This window comes from Oryzias latipes, chromosome 24 (assembly GCF_002234675.1).
Source record: "Oryzias latipes chromosome 24, ASM223467v1".
In the NCBI taxonomy this organism is placed as follows: Eukaryota; Metazoa; Chordata; class Actinopteri; order Beloniformes; family Adrianichthyidae; genus Oryzias; species Oryzias latipes.
The window spans coordinates 22975221-22997051 of record NC_019882.2 but is presented as its reverse complement, the minus strand read 5'-3'; the positions used below and the strand labels follow the sequence as shown (position 1 = coordinate 22997051).

Genomic DNA, 21831 nt, shown 5'->3' with positions numbered 1-21831 from the left:
TCCATTTGTGCCAAAATGTGTTTTTGTGTCTACTGTCTGTCTTTAGTCCAAAATAGAACCCCATAATGGGTGAGCAGGACAGGAACCAAATCTGCACATTCTGATCAGAGGTCCATTGCTTTAGCTCTGCACCACACCTGCCCCGTCACAATATTTGTTCTACAAATTTCCCACATCCTGGTATTTGTCTTCCCCTCTCAGATTATTCACAAATAAGAAGGCTATTTGTAGTAATCATATATTCAAAGTTGTATTGAAATGACAATTTTTTTGATCAGACCAATTTGAGTTGTTTAACGGTTTATGAAACGGTTTTTGATTCATCCCCTGGTTCTCACTTTTTGACACTGATGAATATGGCACAGTTAACCAGCAGGTGTCACTGTAGCATTCCTTTTTGTTCAAACAACATGTGCCTTTTATCCTGCGTAAAAACTCTCCACCAAAGCACCTGTGCAAATCAGTATAAGCTGATTCCCTGTGTTGACTCCTGACAGAATAAGCTGAAAGGTTAGAGAAAAAGAGCTTGAAAAAATCAAAACAAGCGCCGTAGAGATGCTGTCCTGGATGCCTCTCAAAACGTCCTGCCTTTCCATTGATCAAAAAAGATTTTCTGATAAGACTAGTCCTTTAGAAGTCGTGGCCTAGTCTCAGTAAAAGACTTTTACACAGAGGGAACTTTAGTTTCATTTGAATTACTATCTAAATAGTTTTTTTCTACCCAACACTCACTTGTTCAAGTATCTGCAGGCTCATAATTGTATTTGTCGTCACTTCCCTGAGTCTTCCAGTGCCCCAACATGACATGGTGCCTCTGTCAGCTCTCCTCCCCCTCCCCTCTCTGCTTGGCTCCTTATTCGACACAGCTGCGACCACTCACCTCATCACCTACCTGCCGTCAAAAGGAGATCCAGCTCCAGCATTCATCGCCAGTTCGTTGCCCCTGATAGAATCCATTACCACGAGTGGTCGCCTGAATCTTCAACTGTCTCAGATCCAAGCCTCAGCACTTCTTCCAGTCACTCCACGAGCCTCTGCCGATTCTCCAGTGACGCCAGGAGTACGGTGGCCGAGAAGGGTCACAACACAACACATTAACTTTATACACAACACACTAACTTTACACACAACACATTAACTTTACACACAACACATTAACTTTATACACAACACACTAACTTTACACACAACACACTAACTTTACACACAACACATTAACTTTACACACAACACATTAACTTTACACACAACACATTAACTTAACACACAACACATTAACTTAACACACAACACAACACAATAGCTCACAACACAACACATTAACTCACAACACAACACATTAACTCACAACACAACACAATAACTCACAACACAACACAATAACTCACAACACAACACATTAACTCACAACACAACACAATAACTCACAACACAACACATTAACTCACAACACAACACATTAACTCATGGCCCAGAGGGGTCACAACACAACACATTAACTTACCTCACAACACATTAACTCACAACGGAAGTAAAGCAGCAATTGAAGTGCTTTTATTCTGAAATTTCTACTGGGCTGAGCAGCTAACTACCTAACAGAAAGTAATGTCACAGTGAGCTGTGGAGGGAGCATGTTATTGCTACAAGAGAAGCTAGCAGCAGTGTTGCCAGAAACTTTGTTTTTACTACGGTTCTCCCTCCTCTAAACACACACAATATGAACACACACTCCTCCCTCCGCTCTGACACCCCCCTCTGTCGCTGCACGCGCGCTCCTCTCCTCTCCTTTTTTCCGCACCGTCCTGTGTGTGCGTGTGTGTTGGGGACTGCACGTGCCTGTGTGAGAGGACGGAGTGGAAAAAAGGAGAGGAGAGGAGCGCGCGTGCAGCTCCCTCCACAGCTCACTGTGACATTACTTTCTGTTAGGTAGTTAGCTGCTCAGCCCAGTAGAAATTTCAGAATAAAAGCACTTCAATTGCTGCTTTACTTCCGTTGTGAGTTAATGTGTTGTGAGGTAAGTTAATGTGTTGTGTTGTGACCCTTCTGGGCCATGAGTTAATGTGTTGTGTTGTGAGTTATTGTGTTGTGTTGTGAGTTAATGTGTTGTGTTGTGAGTTATTGTGTTGTGTTGTGAGTTATTGTGTTATGTTGTGAGTTAATGTGTTGTGTGTTAAGTTAATGTGTTGTGTGTAAAGTTAATGTGTTGTGTGTAAAGTTAATCTGTTGTGTGTAAAGTTAGTGTTTTGTGTGTAAAGTTATTGTGTTGTGTGTAAAGTTAGTGTGTTGTGTGTAAAGTTAGTGTGTTGTGTATAAAGTTAATGTGTTGTGTTGTGACCCTTCTGGGCCACCGTACACGAGCCACAGTCGTATCCTCCAGTGACGCCACGAGCCACGGACAACAAACCAGCCATGTCACGGGTCCTCTTCGGGTTTTCCTGCTACGCCTACAACCATACAGGATCAAGAAAAATAAACTTTCTTACTCACCCCAAAACTCACCTGTGTTTCCTTCGGGTTCCAGCGTCTGGGTCTGTTTTGTCTTGCTAGCTATGACACAACAGCCACTATGACTGATACTTTCATGCCGATCAACCCCTCCCTGAAGGCTCTTCTTCCTCTTTCGGCTTCTCCCATCAGGGGTCGCCACAGCGAACAAGTCGCATGGTAAACTTGGCAATGTTTTACGCCGGATGCCCTTCCTGACGCAACCTTCTCAAACCGGGCTTGGAACCGGCACGGAGGTGGAGAAGGGAATAGGGAGCAGCCCGGAGTCGAACCCTGGTTGCACGGACGGAAGGCGCCGCAAACCAGCACGAGCTAAACCGGCTCCCTCCCTCCCTGAAGGCTACAATATCAAAAATTTATAACCTCTTACTATCCACCCTTAATTCAACATCTGACCATCTACACGTGGCTTGGCCAGAAGAGCTCCAGGTGGACATAAATGATGATCAGTGGAGATCTGTCCTTGGACGATTTCACTCCTCATCAATATGTGCCCTGTATCATTCAATGTAAAGTGGTTCATAGAGTTACATATACTGTCCTCGTACTTTTAGACTGGAAATCTGCTTTTGACACTGTGGATCATAACATTTTAATTGAACGTCTTCACAAAGACTGTGGTTTTAAATTGGTTTATTTTGTATCTTAGTGGAACAACTTTTAATGTGGCTGTCAGTTTCTCAAGCTCTGAAATTGAAAAAATAACTTGTGGCATTCCCCAGGGTTCTGTACTTGGCTCAATGCTATTCATTTTATGTATGATTCCTCTTGGAAAACTTATTAATGAATTCAGCCTCATCTCATATCATTTCTGTGCACACGATATCCAGCTCTACTGTTCTTTCCCAGAAAACGATTACAACAAACTACGAAATTTGTTGAATTGATTAACGAGGAATAAATATGGCTGACCAATAATCATTAAGTTTTAAACACCCAGAAAACCGAGACGCTGATTTTTGCCCCAGAACATAAAATCCTTTCAATCAGACAACACCTTAGGCCTGTGAGCTCTTTTGTCCAGTCAAGCTTCAGAAATTGGGGTGTTGTTTGACAGGTCTATGTCCCTGGAAGGTCACTCAAAAGAGATCATAAAACAGCTGTTTTTATTATCTGAGGAGTGGGGCAAAAATAAAAAGTGTTTTGTTTCAATCTGACTCGGGAAAAATTATCCATGCTTTTATTTCTTCTCGTTTAGATTACTGCAACTCTGTTTTTACCTGTTTTAACAAACGTTCCCTAAACTGTCTTCAGCTTGTCCAAAACTCTGCAGAGAGGCTTTTAACAGGAACCAGTAAACGGACACATATCACTCCTCTGCTGTCTGCTTTACATTGGTTACCAGTCAAATTTCAAATTGATTTTAAAATTCTACTTTTGGTTTTTAGGGCCTTTTAGGACAAGCTCCAACGTACATATCTGACCTTTTAACCGAACAACCAACCAAAATCTTTTAAGCGTTTAAAAAAACCTCTTTAAGACTAGAGGAGATCTCTCTTTTGAAGCTGTTGCTCCTCATCATTGGAACTCCCTACCATGGTCGTTGCGTAAGATTGACTCAGTTGATTGTTTTAAATCTCAGGTCAAGAGATTGTTATTAAGGAGAACTTTTAGTTGATTTTATTCCTTGCTTTTCTCTGTTTGACTGTGTTTTGTTTCATTATTATTGTATTTTATTACTTTTTTGAGTTTTGATATGATTTTATGCTCCTTTTGCAAGGCACTTTGTAATTCGTTCTGGGTTTTAGTGTTATATAAATAAAGATATTCTATTTGATTCTATTCTACAATTTTGTCTCTTGTGTAATGTGACAGCTCTTTGGTCTTGGCCATGTTAAATAAAAAAAAAAGCAATAGAGTCCACGTTTACAGTGACAAGGTTGAGAGCTTCGCATGTGGGCAGTCCAAATATTGCTGGACCTGGTACATCCACAACACAAAATATGGCGTTAATCCACTCTGAATGTTTCCATTGACATGGGATGTTTATTTTCCCATAGCATCGGATCCTGTGTCCGCTGTAGGCTGAAAGTTTTGCAAGGCTTGTTTGGAGTCTGTTCATCGCCTGTCTGCCTCTGCCGTACATTTGTCTGTATGTACCCAGAGGCAGGGTGTTCCCTGACACATCTGTCGATTTTCAAGCTAAGTGTGCTTTTCTGGCCCGATAAGTTGGGTGGTTTTACATTGAGAATTGTGTAAGCCTCTTCTCTTGCCATTTTTGCATCAATGCTGTGGATGCATTTTTTTTTTGGATTTCATTTTTTTTCTTTTTCTGCAGCACTTGGCCCAGTGTCCCGTTTAGCCACATAGGTGACACGTATCATTAAAAGCAGGACGTTGTGGTGGCTTATGATCTGATCCACATCTTTGGCAAAACCTTCCCCTGCCTTTGGTGATAACATCCACTCTTTCCTTTTGCTCTGTTTTGCATACCTCAAGTTGGTGAAGTTGGAGATTTCCTGCTGTGAGAGCTTCATGTTTTCGTCCTTCAGTCAGGACTTCGGCTAGAGAACAACCTTGAGGCTTGCTGTAGAGCTCATTTCTGAAAGCTTCATGTAGCGTGCTGGCTATGATCAGCTCAATCAGGCGTTCATGGAGTTCTTCATCTGTGAATTGACATTTTAGTACAAGAGTTCTCGCTCTGGTTATAAAATCATCAATACTCTCGCCTGGTTTCTGTCTATATTGCATAAGATGCAGTCTGTGAATTCTGAAGTTGACATCCAGCTTTAATTGTCCTTCAAAACACTTCCACAGATTTGCCGGGACTTTCTTTTCATCTGCCGTTAGACCGCTAGCATTTAGCCTCTTTAGCCCCTCATCTCCGATGCCTCTGCACATTTTCCTAACTTGTATTTCTCCATCTGAGATTTCCTCATCCTCTAGGTACAGGCACATTTTTTGCTAGAATAATGAAATTGCCTCATCCAGGTCCGGGTCGGACCAGTTCATAGTAGGAAGATGTGACACCATCTCGAACCAGCAGGCTACACGTCCAGTTAGCTAGCAGCAGAACGTCACTTATCCACGGACAAGTTGCCGCTTCAGTTCGCGTCCGGCAAATTCTTCTCTCTTCTCGTTTTTTCTTTTGGTCAATCTCAGTTTTCCGCTGCCACCATGAAGTCACTTATGGAGGAACCTTGCAGCTTTATTCACTTCCAATGTATCAGCCATACATGTAGAATGAAAGCCCTGGTGAAAAGGCAATCTCTGTATCCCTCCGCGTAGGGAACTATTTTCACTGTATGACAGACATATCACAACAGACAGGTGTTCAAATATTTATTTACAGCAGTAGCATACAAATACATTATTGAAAAAAATCATGCAATGCGATTTCCAGATTCTTTTAAATGATGTCTCACATGGACATGCACTTAAGATGAAACTGTCCATGACGTCGTGTGAGAGCTTATAACATAACAGGGTGTTCAAATATATATTTACCTCACTGTATTTTAGTGGTTTCTGCTCTATTCTGGCCTTATTTGCTTGTCTGCATTCTTTGAGTTGTTAACCCCACCCCCAACCATCACAACTATCTGACCTTAAAGTAAACAATATTTGATGAATAAGAGATGGAAGGTTTGACTGTCAGTAATCTACCTCTGTTGTTACATGAAAATTGTCTGTCATGAAACAGTCTGTCATGCTGAGCTGCTTGACAAAACAAAACAAGTATGAATTAAAAAAAAGCTTTTATTAAAATCAATAAGAGCACACATGGAGCTTTAACTGTACACTAAATCAATGAGATTGATTTGTGGGCGGGTGTGTCTGCTCGGACAGCAAGTTGTACAGGTTAGAACAAAGAACTGAGACTTTGATTCGCACAGTTCATGTCTGTTGGACAGAATAAACCCCAAGTCTGTAAACCATCAGTGTGAGGATGTTCCACTGTGGGATATGATGCAAATATTGATGCCCTTTAATCATAAACACACAGTTTCAGTTTCTAAAACACAGCTCACAGAATGTCATTAGCAGAAAAAAAAAGAAGGCAGTTAGCATGTTTTTGTTTCCAATCATAGAATAAAGATGCAGATGCGTTCTCCTTCAAAGATCCTTCAGAGACAGTCTTCTTGGATCTTTGTTGTTTCACAGCCAACTCAGCATAAGTCCACTTCCAACTTGTAGACCCTTAAAGCTGAAGCTCTACACCTTACATGGTGAAAGACAAGTTGCTGTCACCAGATCCCTCCACAGAGCGGCGGATGGAGGACATGTACATGTCGGAGGTGACCCTGGAGAAGCGGCGCTGGGTCATGTACTTTTTACTGAGGCAGAACAGGTCTCTAAAGATCCTCCTGAAATGGTTCCTGAACTTAACTCCAACAAAAGCATAAAGAACCGGGTTCAGGCAGCAGTGCAGGTAGGCAACAGCTTGCAGAGCATTCTGGGTCACTTTCAAAGTATCTGCAACTTGGCACTTCACCACGTCGAACATGTTGATGGTGTGGTACAGCAGAGAGATGTTATAGGGAAGGTGGCAAATGACAAACACCACCACCACAGCCAACACCACCCGCACCGCTTTGTGTCGCTGGAAGTTTTTAGCTTTCATTAGTGTGACGATGATGGAGGTGTAGCAGAAGATCATGATTAACAGTGGCAGGAAGAAGCCGACTCCCAGCTGGATGCTTGGGATCATCACTTTAAAATAGGGAGCCAAATTTCTGTCGTCATGTTTGAAGTCGCACACGTAATGATGGTCATCGGGCTCATTCTCCTCTTCGTTTGGAAGAAAGAAAGTGCTGTTTTCGAACGGCTCGTATCGCTGGTAGAAGTAAAAGGTTGGGATGGACACAAGGACAGCGAACACCCAGATGAGGGCGCAGATCAGGCGGCTGTAGGACAACGAGCGCAGCCTGAAGCTCCGGCGGGCCTGCACGATGGCAAGGTAACGGTCTATGCTGATGCAGCCCAGCAGCAGCATGCCGCTGTACAGATTGACACTGTAGGAGCCGCGCAGCAGCTTGCAGGAAAGCCAGCCCATGGACCAGGATGTTATCTCATTGTAGATGATCAGCGGCAGTGAAAGCACAAAAAGCAGGTCAGCAATGGCAACATTGAGCAGGTAGAGGTCAGTCATGGACTTGGCCCTTTTGTACAGAGCGTAGGTGATGATGACCAGACTATTCCCCACCAGGCCTAGAGCACAGATGATGGAGTGAACAAACGGCAAAACCTTTCTGTCCATGCTGCTGTTCAGACTGTATACACATGGCTCTTCGTAATCAAAAGTGAAGTTGCCGGCAAGGTCTTCCTCTAAGTAATCCATCTTCTTAATCTGTAACAAGATGAAAGAAGGTCAAGATTTAATAATATAATTAATATATATAAAATATTAAAATATATACACATAATAATAGAATAAATATACTGCAGGAGGAAAAAAGAAAAATATTCCTCCACTATTGATCATTGGTCTCCGAGGAGAGTGAGGCAGACTTCCTGGGATACCACATAGAGGAGAGCTGGAGCACTGAGCTGTTGAAAAAAGTCCAGTAGAGCCTGAACTTCCTGAGTTGCTCAGAAAAAAACATCTGCTGGTGACCATCTAATGTGCCACCATAGAAGGCATATTGACATACTGTAAATGCATTAATTCAGCAGCTGTACAATGGTTCAGAGGTAGGACCTCCAACAGGTCATCAACACCGCCCCAAAAGATTCTTGGCTGCCCTCCCCCACCCTGGAGACCCTCCACAGCTCACGCTGCCTCAACGGAGCACAGAACCTCATCAGAGGCACTTCTCACCCCAGACCCCCCCCCCTGTTTTGACTTCAGACAGATGGTGCGGGTTAAACAACGCAAGAAAAAATAACTGGTAGTTTTTAACGAAATGCAATACAAAAACAGAGCATAACATAGAAATAATGTCAAAAAGTTAAAATCTGCAGCTGTTGCAACTTTTTATTCATTTATTTATATTATAGAATGATTGTGTGCATTAGATATTTTTTGGTATATTTATTTTCATTTAAGGTTTTATTAGTGTTTTTGTTTTCAAAACTGAATGATGTACTAATCAGAAAGCAACTTTTTAATTTTCATTGTAACAGGGAGAATATTATCCATCTAAAATGTACAGTATGCCTAATGATCAGTGTAATACGGATGATACTGAAAATCAAAGAAGGAACACAATTATTCTTCAATAATTATTCTTTATTTGTGGAGAAACAAAAAAGAATCTGGGAAAGGTTGTTTCACTTAGATCTTTGATGCTCATAATGTCAAATATCCATGTGTGCCACTTTGTTTGGCCACTGAACATTACACCAATATTTCATCTCCTTTGAAGGCCTCAGAAACTCTAAATTTACCAAACACATTTGCCTGTTTTAGAGTTAAATGAACTGGTGTGACAAAGACATATTGTGAAGTATCAGTGAGGATAATGGAAGTTACATGCACTTACAATGCACAGGTGATGCTGACATAAAGGGCTCTTAGATCTCTAAAGGCTCAAGCTCTTGCTGGACTGCGGACACGGTGAGATCTAGTTTTTAGAAATATACGAGTACTGGCTCCTTACTAACTTTCTCTCCAAGAAAATCATTAAAGCTGGACTGAAGTTTGCCAAAGGGAACCTTGGCAGAGACCGTGATTGTGTCCAAATTCCCTCACTTCTTACAAATTAGTGCACTGTACAAGGCATTTGCCATTTTGTGGCAAAATACCTATCCCCGGTCGAGAACCATGGCCTCAGATTTGGTGGTGCTGACCCTCATCTCAGCCGCTTCATACTCGGCTGCAAACCGCCTCAATGGACGCTGGAGGTCCCGGCTCGATGAAGCCAACAGGACAACATCATCTGCAAAGAGCAGAGAGGAAATTCTGTGGTCCTCAGACCAGACCCCCTCCTGCCCCTGGCTGGGCCTACTGTCCATGAAAACTATGAACAGAACCGGTGATAAAGGGCACCCCTACCAGAGTCCAACATGCACCGGGAACAAGTCTGACTTACTGCTGCCTATACGAACCAAGCTCTAGCTCCGGTCATACAAAGACTTGACAACAAGAGCTTGGGTCACTACCGATAGCGAGTGATACTGTTATGACAGCAGCCACCCTGCCTTCGCAACTGTTGCTCGTCAATGCTAATTCCCTCCGAGCATCAGAGAAGACATCAACGAATATTTCTCTGCTTGCCCGGAGTGTGCTAAAGTCAAAGCGTCTACATCTCCTCCTTCTCAATTGCTACAGCCATTGTTGGTCCCTAGGAGGCCCCGGTCTCACATCTCCCTGGATTTTTTAATAATAATAAATAATAATAATGGATTGGATTTATCTGTGCTTTTCAAGACACCCAAAGCGCTTACATTATGTCCATTATTCATTCACTCCTCATTCATACTTGGTGATGGTAAGCTATGGTTGTAGCCACAGCTGCCCTGGGGCAGACTGACAGAGGCGTGGCTGCCATTTCGCGCCTACGGCCCCTCTGACCATCACCGGGATCATTCATGCGCATTCACACACAGTGGAGCCACACTGGAGGCAAGGAGGGTGAAGTGTCTTGCCCAAGGACACAACGACATTTTGGCTGGTGGGAGCGGGGATCGAACCGCCAACCCTTCGTTCATTGGACGACCCGCTCAACCACCTGAGCCACTGTCGCCCCTCTAATTTTTCACAGGGCTTCCACCATCAGACGGAATGATGGTAATTCTGACTGTGGTGGACCGGATCTCTAAGATGGAGCCTTTAATTGCTCTTTCCAGACACAGCTAAGGAGAACACTGAGGATCTTTTCAACAATGTCATCTGTATCCATGACATTCACAGAGGTATTGTCTCAGACCAGGGTCCCAAATTTATGGCCAAGTTCTGGGCGGAGTCCTGTCATTTACTCTGTGTCTCTGTGAGTCTATCCTCTGGTTTTCATCCACAGTCTAATGGCCAATCCGAACGACTCAACCTGCAGGTGGAGAGCAGTCTCCGCCTCCTCTCTGCACACACCCCACCATCCATGTATCCAAGTGAAGCCAGTTAAAACCAGTTCCCTTGTTCTTCCTGCCGATGCCCCACCAGCGGTCCGGTACACGGTTGGATGCCTGCTGTGTTCTTACTGCCATGGACGTGGATTGGAAGGACAATGGGCCTGAAGAACGTTCCTGGATTCCTGCTCGGTTCATCCTCAACCCTGATTTGATCTCCTAGTTCCATAGAGACCATCCTGACCCACCCGCAAGACCATCAGGTGCCGGTTGTTAAGCAAGGGGCACTGTCATGACAGCAGCCACCCGCCCTCGCTGCTCATCAGTGTTGATTCCCTCCACCTGGTCCCTCTCTATATACAGTAGTGGACAAAATTGTTGGTACCCCTCAGTTAATGATGGTACCCATAACTTAATATTTTGTTGAACAACCTTTTGAGGCAATCACTGCAACAAAACGGTTTCTGTATTTGTCAATGAGCCTTCTGCACCTGTCCACAGGTATTTTGGCCCACTCCTCATGAGCAAACTGCTCCAGTTGTCTCAGGTTTGACGGGTGTCTTCTCCAAATGGCATGTTTCAGCTCCTTCCACAGATGTTCAATGGGATTCAGATCTGGGCTCATAGAAGGCCACTTCAGAATAGTCCAACGCTTTTCTCTGAGCCATTCTTGGGGTTTTTTGGCTGTGTGTTTTGGATCTTTGTCCTGTTGGAAGACCCATGACCTGTGACTGGGACCAAGCTTTCTGACACTAGGCAGCACATTTCTACCCAGAATGCCTTGATCATCTGGAGCTTTAATTAGATCTTACTCAACTTCAAGACACCTTGTGCCAGATGCAGCAAAGCAGCTCCAAAACAGAACTGAGCCTCCTCCATGTTTCACAGTAGGGACAGTGTTCTTTTGGTTGGATGCTTCATTCTTGAGGCTACCAACATAGAGCTGATGTGCCTTACCAAAAAGCTCCAGTTTTGTCTCATCTGTCCAAAGGACATTTTCCCAGAAGCTTTCTGGCTTGTCAACATGCATTTTTGCAAATTCCAGTCTGGCTTTTTGATGATTTCCTTTCAACAGTGGTGTCCTCCTTGGTTGTCTCCCATGAAGTCCACTCTGGCTCAAACAACCAAGAATGGTGCGATCTGACACTGATGTACCTTGATCTAGGAGTTCACCTTTAATGTCTTTGGAGACAAAATTTTAATTTATTGTTACTTTTGAAAGTTTTAATTCATTTCAGTGAGCATTGTGGACTTTCTTTAACTGAGGGGTACCAAAAATTGTGTCCACCAAAATTCCTGTTACACAAAACCTTAGCTTGTCTTTTACTCCATATACACTCCTGCACCTCCTAATTCTACCACCAAGTACACACATACCTGTCTCCCTGATCTCATCAGCTGTAGTTATCCAGTCATCTGGGAGTACCTCCTGAATACCCAGAGTCTGTTTCCACTGCTTCTTCTTCTTTTTTCAGCTTCCACCAGATTGTCCTCTTCTCTGCCTTTGCCCTTTCTTCATCTTCTTCATCACCAGAGTCATCCTACACACCACCATCCTATGCTGTCTGTTGACAATCTATACCACTTCTTTGTAGTCATTGATCTCCTTCAGGTCACACCAGATGTAGTCTATCTGTGTGCTTCTACCTCCATACTTATGGTTCACCCAATATTCCTGCCTCTTCTCAAAGAACATATTCACTACAACCATTTCCATCTGTCTTTCAAAACTTGCATTTCTATCTTCAGACTCATCACTCTATCTGACACTCTTTTTACCTTTTCAACACTCCTAACAAACTCCTCCTTTAGGTTAACTCCTCCCCCTTTTCTCTTCCCATCTCCACCATGACAGAACAACTTGAATGCTGCTCCTAAACTTCTGGCCTTGCTACCTTTCCACCTGGTCTCCTGCACACACAGTATGTCTACCTTCCTCCTCTGCATCATGTCAACTAACTCTCTACCTTTTTTCTGTCATAGTTCCAACATTCAATGTCTCTACTCTCAGTCCAACTCTCATGACTTTCCTCTTCTCTCTCTTCCTACCAATGCCGCATTCTTCATCTCCTTCAACCAACAGCAGTCCAATTTCCCCCAGTACCCTGTTGTTGAACAGCACAGATGGTGGTCGTTGTTAACCCGGGCCTCGATCAATCCGGTATGGATATCATAAATCTGATTCACATATTTGGTTTGGCAAAGATTTTACATTGGATGCCCTTCCTGACACAACTCTCTGTATTTATCCCTTGTGCTATCTTAGATGACCCCCCCCCCTTCCATTGACGTGTTCTCCCTACCATGACAAAGGTGGATAAAGGTGGAAAGATTTCATGTACATGGACACCAGTGAAGATCACAAATCATTGAAGAACAAAGGTTCAGAGCACTGTCTAGTGGGTCTAGATGACCCAACTCCCAATGTTAAAGTGCCTAAGATAGCACAAGGGTTATCCGGGCATGGGATCGGCACAAAGACCTTGGATTGGCTCATTGATGTCTTGCAGACTTAAATTTCTCAATAAAAGAAAAATTGTTCCAGATTTAGCTTATTTTCCTGGTGTCACTCATCTTCTTTACGCTGTGTTTCACTGTTGATGTTGAGTGTATAGTGAGAGAAAAGGTAAAATCAATGAAATAAAAAAGTTACAAACAAAACCCTGGAAGAACTGACACATTGACAACTCCTGCTCTGAATTCAGAACTGCTGCGAATGGTTGGCAATTCATGAACAATGAAATGAAGCGTCATTTAGAAAGTCATGTGATCAAATGCAATGTGAAGCGAGTCCTCGATTCGTCACCAGTAACACTGTTGCTTTAAAATAGTCGAAACAAAGTTGAGCCGCCTGCTCGAGCAGAACATCTCTACTGTTAGGCACTTTTGTAATGTTTATCTTTGGGTCTCTGACCCTAACCCAGGGGTGTCAAACTCATTTTCACTGAGGGCCACATCAGAATAGCGGCTGTCCTCAAAGGGCCAGATGTAACTTATACATGTAACTAAATGTAATGAAAAACTATTGTAACTACTCCTTAATGTTAAATAACTCATTGCTTATTTATAATAACTTTTTAACCCTTATGCTATCCTAGGCACTTTAACGTTGGGAGTTGGGTCATCTAGACCCACTAGACAGTGCTCTGAACCTTTTTTCTTCAATGATTTGTGATCTTCACTGGTGTCCATGGATTACATGAAATCTTTCCACCTTTATCCACCTTTGTCATGGTAGGGAGAACACGTCAATGGAAGGGGGGGGTCATCTAAGATAGCACAAGGGTTAAAGTGACAATGACTTTTGCATAGAAAACATATGTTTGTTTGTCACTCTAGCATAAATCCTTTTAAATTTTGTCCGCTTATAAAAATCCACGATCAAACTGTCCAAGTGAATAAAGAAAAATAACATAAAACAGAGCTAGAAAGAACATGTATTATAGTGTTACATTTTACAAAAAAAGGCTGCACACAGCCTTGCATCCAACTGATGGTTTGATGACAACTTTGTATGAAAAACAGAGACTTTGTATGTATGACGTCATAGAAAAGAAATGTCCTGATTTGTTTTGGTTATCTGAAGACAAAATTTTACGTTGGCTTTTTGAAAATGAAATCTTTTGTTTGGCAAATTTTGTGTCAAAGGCATGGACAATAAGAATGGACACTATGTATTCTGTTAGACTCTGATTAGGGGGGTTATTGGATTTTTTTTGTGATGGGGATGTATCTTTATGTATTGTGTATTTTGTTTTTCAGTGTCATATAAGCCCGTGTGGGCTGGGCACATTAGTGCATGACACTTGAATAAATCAAATCAATCAATCAATCAATCAATCAATCAATCAATCAATCAATCAATCAACAATTTCTCTGCATACACACATGAGACCTGCAAACATTGAATAATCACAACAGCAGCTACACATAAACAATATGTAATCAACTAAAAAGAAATTTTATTTTAAGAAATTAAAAACTTTTATGCTCTCGCGGGCCACATAAAGTGTCATGGCGGGCAACATTTGGCCCCCGTGCCTTGAGTTTGACACGTGTGCCCTAACCATAAAGAATAAAAAAAAACTGGAAAAATCCATTTGAGATTTTTATGTGAAGCAAAAACTTAAATAATGTGATTTCAATGACTGTGGGGAGGCACACTTGTGAACTATATAACAAAATACATTTATTGTCAGTGTCCACATGTACAATGAGATTAAAAACTGTCACCATACCCTGCAAAAAATAAAGTATATACATAATCGAAACATAAATAATATATCCAGCATGGACTTCACTTTTGCCTCCATGCAGCATCTCTGTGATCCTCCACAGAATAGAGGATGTATGGATATTTAGAACGACCACATGAAATCTTGATTGGTCCTCTAGGGCAGAGTTGCTTAACCTTTTTGACACTGGGGCCCAATTTTCCCCGTACAACGTGATTCAAGGCCCATTCAAATAACATGTTAATGTAAATTGATCTACATCTCATTCGATTTGTGTTTAATGATTACATCAAGTCATTTTATGGTTTATTAAAGTACAATCTTGTGGGAAAAAATGCTACAATATGATCATCTCAAAGACATTTATTTTCACCCTGAACAGTTGTCATGCTTAGCACAAATTAGAATTCCAAAAACATTTATAAGGGATTTTGATAAATAAAATTGTGTGGTAATAAAGCAAGCACACCTAAATATAATTTTGAAATTAAATAAACTGTAAATGACACTTAAATTAAGTTCTAATTAAAATATTACCTTACGAAATGCTTACAAAAGTGGAAACATGTCCAGTCTCTCTTCATGGGCCCTCTTACTCCACAAAGAAAGTTTTCTCTGGAAAGCTTGAACTTTGTCTGCAACAAAAATATGTTGCTATTTCTCCCTTGAAGTGAGATGTTCAGCTGGTTCGGAAGTGAAAAAATGTCAGAGAGGTAGGCAAGTTTAGCTATGAATGTGGCGTTGGTGTAATGATGTGCAAGAGGAGATTTCTTATCAGTGAGAAAGGAGAAAACTTCCTTCCTAAGCTCAAAGATCCGTGTGAGAACAAGCCCTCTTGAGAGCCATCTCACCTCACTATGGTAGAGCAGCTGGACATGATCTGCTTCCATGCCCTCACAAAGTTGAGCAAAACATCTGGAGTTCACAGCATTACTTTTAATGAAGTTGATGGTTTTCACAGTGACATCCATCGCCTCATGGAACTCCGGTGACATTTTTTTTGCTGCAAGGTTTTCACGGTGGAGAAAACAATGGGTCCATTTAGCTTCTGGCGCAAGATCAAGTATCTGCTTGATGACACCGCGATGCCTGCCAGTCATTGACGCTGCGCCATCACTGCACACTCCAACACAGTTCTGCCAGTCAAGGCCATTCTCAGTGAAGTAGTTATCCATGCAGCGGAAACATTCCTCAGCTGTAGCCCGAGTTGGAAGTTCTCCACAAAACAGAATGTCTTCTTGCAAAGAGCTATCCCACCGGTAGCGAACAAAAACCAACAGCGGCGCAGCATTTGTGACGTCAGTCGAGTCGTCCAGCTGCAAAGAGAAAAAGGGGCTCTTTCTTATTCTCCCCAGAAGCTGCTGCTCAATGTCTGAGGCCATGTCAGCAATACGGTGACTCACAATGTCATTCGACAGCGGGATGGTCTTGAGCTTCTTTGCTGCAGCCTCACCAATCATCTCACGGCACAAGTCCACAGCGGCAGGCAGAACCAGTTCTTCCGCTATGGTGAACGCTTTCTTACTCTGCGCCACACGTCTGGCTACGAGGTAGCTGGCCTTTAACGCACACTTAGCGTCGCCAGTCAGTGACACGATAGACCTCCTCTGCATCTGAAGCCCATCATCCTTTCTTTTGAAATAATCCACTGGCTTTCCAATGAGCTTCGGATGTTTGGTTTCCAGATGGTGCTTTAATTTTGACGGTTTTAGTGCTTCATTGGATAATGTTAGCCCACACTCAACACACTGGGCTCTGGGCTCTGCCTCACTGCCTCCGTTCACAAAGACGAACTTTATAAAATCAGGGTTGTATTTTCGTATAAATTTCGCCTTTGAAGAGGGACTGGCATAACTTTGTACTTCATTTTTTCGTTTTAAAAACTTCTCCATGTTTTCTGCAACTGTTTTCTTTACTCTTGTAATCAGGATCTCCCGTTTATTCTATAAAAAGTAGCATCAGAGAACAATTACCACACTAGAATGTCAACGGCACTGTGCTGCGAGTCAGAGGACAGAAAATAAAAATCTTCGACAGTTTTAACACAAATAAAATGGACATTGTGCCATCAGTCTGCGGTAAGACTCCAAGACAAGTTGGAGTCCAAGAAAGAACATAGTCTTGCAGCTGTCCAAAGCAGTGACGTGCGGTGAGGTTGATGACTGGTGAGGCACTGACTCCTCTGGAGTCAGATTTACAATGAAAGAGCTAAATATTTAACCATTAATCCAACAACAGCTAACATCTTATAAAATACACAAAATCATATTTGTCCTACAGAGAATACTTCTTTTATAGATGTATAGAACACTCTCCTTGGTTAAAAATTAGTCATATGCACTTTAAGAATAAAGATGTGTTCAGCACGCATTTGACCCTCAGTAACGATTTCTGGTATTTTTCCAACTTCAAATTCTGGAGCTTTAATAAGTTATCAAATATTGTCTGTGAAAATTATCATAAAAATAAAATAAATTATTTTACTTACATTTTTATCCACTTTTACTCCCATGTTATTTTTTTAAAAAGCAAACATTTAAAAACATATTTGTCCTCACTTTTTGCGTCTGTCTGCCGATCCTTCTTCACAAAAACTCTGTGATCTGGTGAAAAATTCTTCCTTATTTTCCTTTATTTTATGAGTTTCTCATCCTCTGTCTGTTTCTACGGAACTAGTGTAGCTACAAAGCAGCTGTCAGCTCACGTCTGCCCCCTGCTGGTGAGGCTTGCCTCACCTGAAGCCGTTTCTGCAGGCCTATAGCAGTGCGTCCACGGCACGTCTCTGTATTGAGTCTGGCCGTCAGACATGAGGCACAGCGCTCCCGAGCCTCACCCGGAGATTCACATATTCAGCTCCGTCTGTGATCGCGGAACGCTCAAATTCGGCGATTTTAACCTCAGAAACCTTGGAAAATGTGTTAAGTTGAATGAAAATGTATATATAACACAGATCAGTGGAAAATAATATTTACTTAATTTACCTTTTTCTATTTCATCACGATTATAACAGGTGAGGCTCCCCCTTGCCTCACCTGACCGCACGTCACTGGTCCAAAGGCTCTTTCTTAAACTGTGTCTTAGGCCCGATCTTACCGCTAGTCCAGCAACTGACAGAACGAGAGGGACGCAGACCGCCTGCAGTTTTGATTTAATTCAGGGTTGTTATAATATGTTTAAGTTACTCTTTCATTAAGTTTTGACCGAAATAGATCGTTATAAAGTTAACGTTATTAACAGAGAGAACATTAGTACGTCTTACCATCAATCGGATCTCCTAGCGTTTGCCCGGACAACTGCAGCAGCGCGAGACAGTGACAGACAGGTGGCGGCCCTCGCGGCCCACAGGTTCAGAACAGATGTTTTTCGCGGCCCACTAGTTGGCGCTCGCGGACCGAGATTGGGCCGCGGCCCCATGGTTAAGAATCACTGCTCTAGGGATATATCAGAACCTCATCATCCACCCAAAGGGTTATACCAGAACCTCATCATCCACCCAAAGGGTTATACCAGAACCTCATCATCCACCCAAAGGGTTATACCAGAACCTCATCATCCACCCAAAGGGTTATACCAGAACCTCATCATCCACCCAAAGGGTTATACCAGAACCTCATCATCCACCCAAAGGGTTATACCAGAACCTCATCATCCACCCAAAGGGTTATATCAGAACCTCATCATCCACCCAAAGGGTTATACCAGAACCTCATCATCCACCCAAAGGGTTATACCAGAACCTCATCATCCACCCAAAGGGTTATACCAGAACCTCATCATCCACCCAAAGGGTTATACCAGAACCTCATCATCCACCCAAAGGGTTATACCAGAACCTCATCATCCACCCAAAGGGTTATATCAGAACCTCATCATCCACCCAAAGGGTTATATCAGAACCTCATCATCCACCCAAAGGGTTATACCAGAACCTCATCATCGACCCAAAGGGTTATACCAGAACCTCATCATCCACCCAAAAGGTTATACCAGAACCTCATCATCCACCCAAAGGGTTATACCAGCACCTCATCATCCACCCAAAGGGTTATATCAGAACCTCATCATCCACCCAAAGGGTTATATCAGAACCTCATCATCCACCTAAAGGGTTATAACAGAACCTCATCATCCACCCAAAGGGTTATATCAGAACCTCATCATCCACCCAAAGGGTTATATCAGAACCTCATCATCCACCGAAAAGGTTATATCAGAACCTCATCATCCACCCAAAGGGTTATATCAGAACCTCATCATCCACCCAAAGGGTTATATCAGAACCTCATCATCCACCTAAAGGGTTATAACAGAACCTCATCATCCACCCAAAGGGTTATATCAGAACCTCATCATCCACCCAAAGGTTTATACCAGAACCTCATCATCCACCTAAAGGGTTATATCAGAACCTCATCATCTACCTAAAGGGTTATACCAGAACCTCATCATCCACCTAAAGGGTTATATCAGAACCTCATCATCCACCCAAAGGTTTATACCAGAACCTCATCATCCACCTAAAGGGTTATATCAGAACCTCATCATCTACCTAAAGGGTTATACCAGAACCTCATCATCCACCTAAAGGGTTATATCAGAACCTCATCATCCACCCAAAGGTTTATACCAGAACCTCATCATCCACCCAAAGGGTTATACCAGAACCTCATCATCCACCTAAAGGGTTATATCAGAACCTCATCATCCACCCAAAGGGTTATATCAGAACCTCATCATCCACCTAAAGGGTTATATCAGAACCTCATCATCTACCTAAAGGGTTATACCAGAACCTCATCATCCACCCAAAGGGTTATATCAGAACCTCATCATCCACCCAAAGGGTTATACCAGAACCTCATCATCCACCCAAAGGGTTATATCAGAACCTCATCATCCACCCAAAGGGTTATATCAGAACCTCATCATCCACATTTCCTCCAAAAGAAGAGCAGCTGCCCCACTGTCTCTATGAAAGTCAAACATCTTCAGGTTTCTGTCACTGACCCACTTTAGTCTGTCTCTGTCTGACTGTCTCAGTTGATCTTATCTTCATCCTCCAACTCCCTGACATTAGATAGTTAGATGAAGTGAAAGAGGCAAGGCGGCGGGGGGTTTGGTGGTGAGGTTCGGCTTACGAATGTGCTCCAGTTGTGGTCCATCAGAAGCCTGGTGCTGCGCTGTTGTGTGCTCTCAGGTGTTTGAACATGGGGAGGAAGTTTGCAGAAAAGAGGTCAGGTAAATCGCCGTGACCTTACTGTACATGTGGGCGCTCGCTCTGCGGCTCTGCCTCGCATTCTCAGTTGCGCTCTTTCATTTTGCCGCCTTCTGGGTTTTTCAGGGTTGGAGGTTCTGTCTCAGCAGTTCAGGACTTCATTCAACTTTTCTGCTTTCTCTTTTTTTAGAAAAAACTCAAAAACTCAAAAAGTGAATCACAGAGGAAGTCTGAAAATAATCCTGCATGAATTATTTAATCTCAGACTTGACAAACTTCCAAATATTTAAATCTCCACATCAGACATAGAATTAAATAATCTCTAAATAATAAATTAAACCAAGCAATTTGTTGATTATAAACTGTGTGGTTTGTAGCTTACCGCTTGTTGGTACTCCCCTGCTTCACCTATTGTGGTAAAATGTGGGTGAATGATTATCAACTTCACTGTATTCTCAATACATTTTACAAAAGAAAAGTCTGCAACATACTGGATTTTTAGTGCACAAAAATAAACTTTCTTTCCTAATCCAAACTAATAAATCTCCATAATTTACTTAAATATTAAATAGGACAAATTCCTGTCAAAGCTTGACATAAACTTTTACTAACCAATATTCAAAAGAAATGACTTTGACCTTTGAGAGTTTAAACTCATATGAACATGTTCATATCTGTCTGAGAAAAGGGAAGAAAGTGTTTAGTGAAGAATTTTACAGCCTTAAAACATCTGTAATCCTAATTAGTTTCACATATAACAGGTTCTTTACGGAATGTGTCCTCTACGATGGGAGGATATATGCTGATCACATCATGATAAATGATACAAAGAATGATTTCAGTTTCCGTTAAAATGATGAAGCAAAAGTTTGTTCCAAAGAAACAAAAATCCCTAAACGAAATAGTTCAATTCCTCATCATGTCTCGTCTCGTCCTTCTTAGGTTCTCTTTCTCTTCTGCTTCATCCCAGTCTCTAAATGATCAAATTCAAAAATCAGGTTGAAGAAATCCATCAAATCACTCGTCTTTTCTGTTGTGGTTCATTGTGGAAACTGTGGATTAATGAGGCCTAATTCAACATCTGTATTGTTGTACTAATATGAGGTTTGTGGTCAATATTTTTTGGATTGCTCAGAAAAATGTTCCTAATGTTTTCTAAGGTTCACTCTGGACCTGCGGTTTTGTTTTTTTCTTAATTGTTGGAGTTAGAAAAAAATACTGCTTGTTGGTGTAAAAGCAAAAGTTGGAAGTCTGTTTCCTAAAAAAATAAAACCCTCATGAACTCATGTTTTAAATTGCATTTTGATCTTTTGCTGCGCCAAAATGTCAAACATTTAAAGGGAAATAACTCAAAATTAGATTTTTTACAGGACTTATTAGGTTAGATTTAAAATAGATTTATTAATTACAAGTCATAATTACCTGCTTAAAATATTATTTGCATGCCAGCATTAGTCATAATTAATCACTCACACAACATGCATGACTTGACATTATTATTATTTTATTGTTGTTGTTTTCTGTTCTTTATGAGGAATGTCCAAACATTACAAGATACAGCTGCACGTGAATTCTCTGGATGACCTCCATGGGTGCTGTGACCCCCAGCACCCGTTCAGGTCAACCCTTCATGGTTGCATGTGACCTTTAACCCTTGTGCTATCCTAGGCACTTTAACGTTGGGAGTTGGGTCATCTAGACCCACTAGACAGTGCTCTGAACCTTTTTTCTTCAATGATTTGTGATCTTCACTGGTGTCCATGGATTACATGAAATCTTTCCACCTTTATCCACCTTTGTCATGGTAGGGAGAACACGTCAATGTAAGGGGGGGGTCATCTAAGATAGCACAAGGGTTAAACCATTTTAAGTGAGATATTTCTAGTTGGATTTTGCTTCACATTTTGAAAATGAAATGTCAAATACCAT

The 21831-nt window shown here is 42.0% G+C and overlaps 1 protein-coding gene across 2 annotated transcripts; it reads right to left on the bottom strand.

Annotated features, from left to right (window-relative positions):
* Positions 1-5773: 5773 nt before the first annotated feature.
* Positions 5774-18127, bottom strand: ccr6 (C-C motif chemokine receptor 6). 2 transcript variants are annotated; one of them, XM_023952702.1, is made up of 2 exons: positions 17947-18127; positions 5774-7795 (listed from the first exon to the last, which is right to left on the bottom strand). In XM_023952702.1, the coding sequence occupies exons 1-2, from the start codon at positions 17947-17949 to the stop codon at positions 6668-6670; spliced, it is 1131 nt and encodes a 376-aa protein (XP_023808470.1). In that variant the 5' UTR covers positions 17950-18127; the 3' UTR covers positions 5774-6667. The 2 variants fall into 2 exon arrangements, with proteins under 2 accessions (XP_023808470.1, XP_011491404.1); XM_011493102.3 differs by lacking the exon at positions 17947-18127 and adding an exon at positions 17246-17688.
* Positions 18128-21831: the final 3704 nt, after the last annotated feature.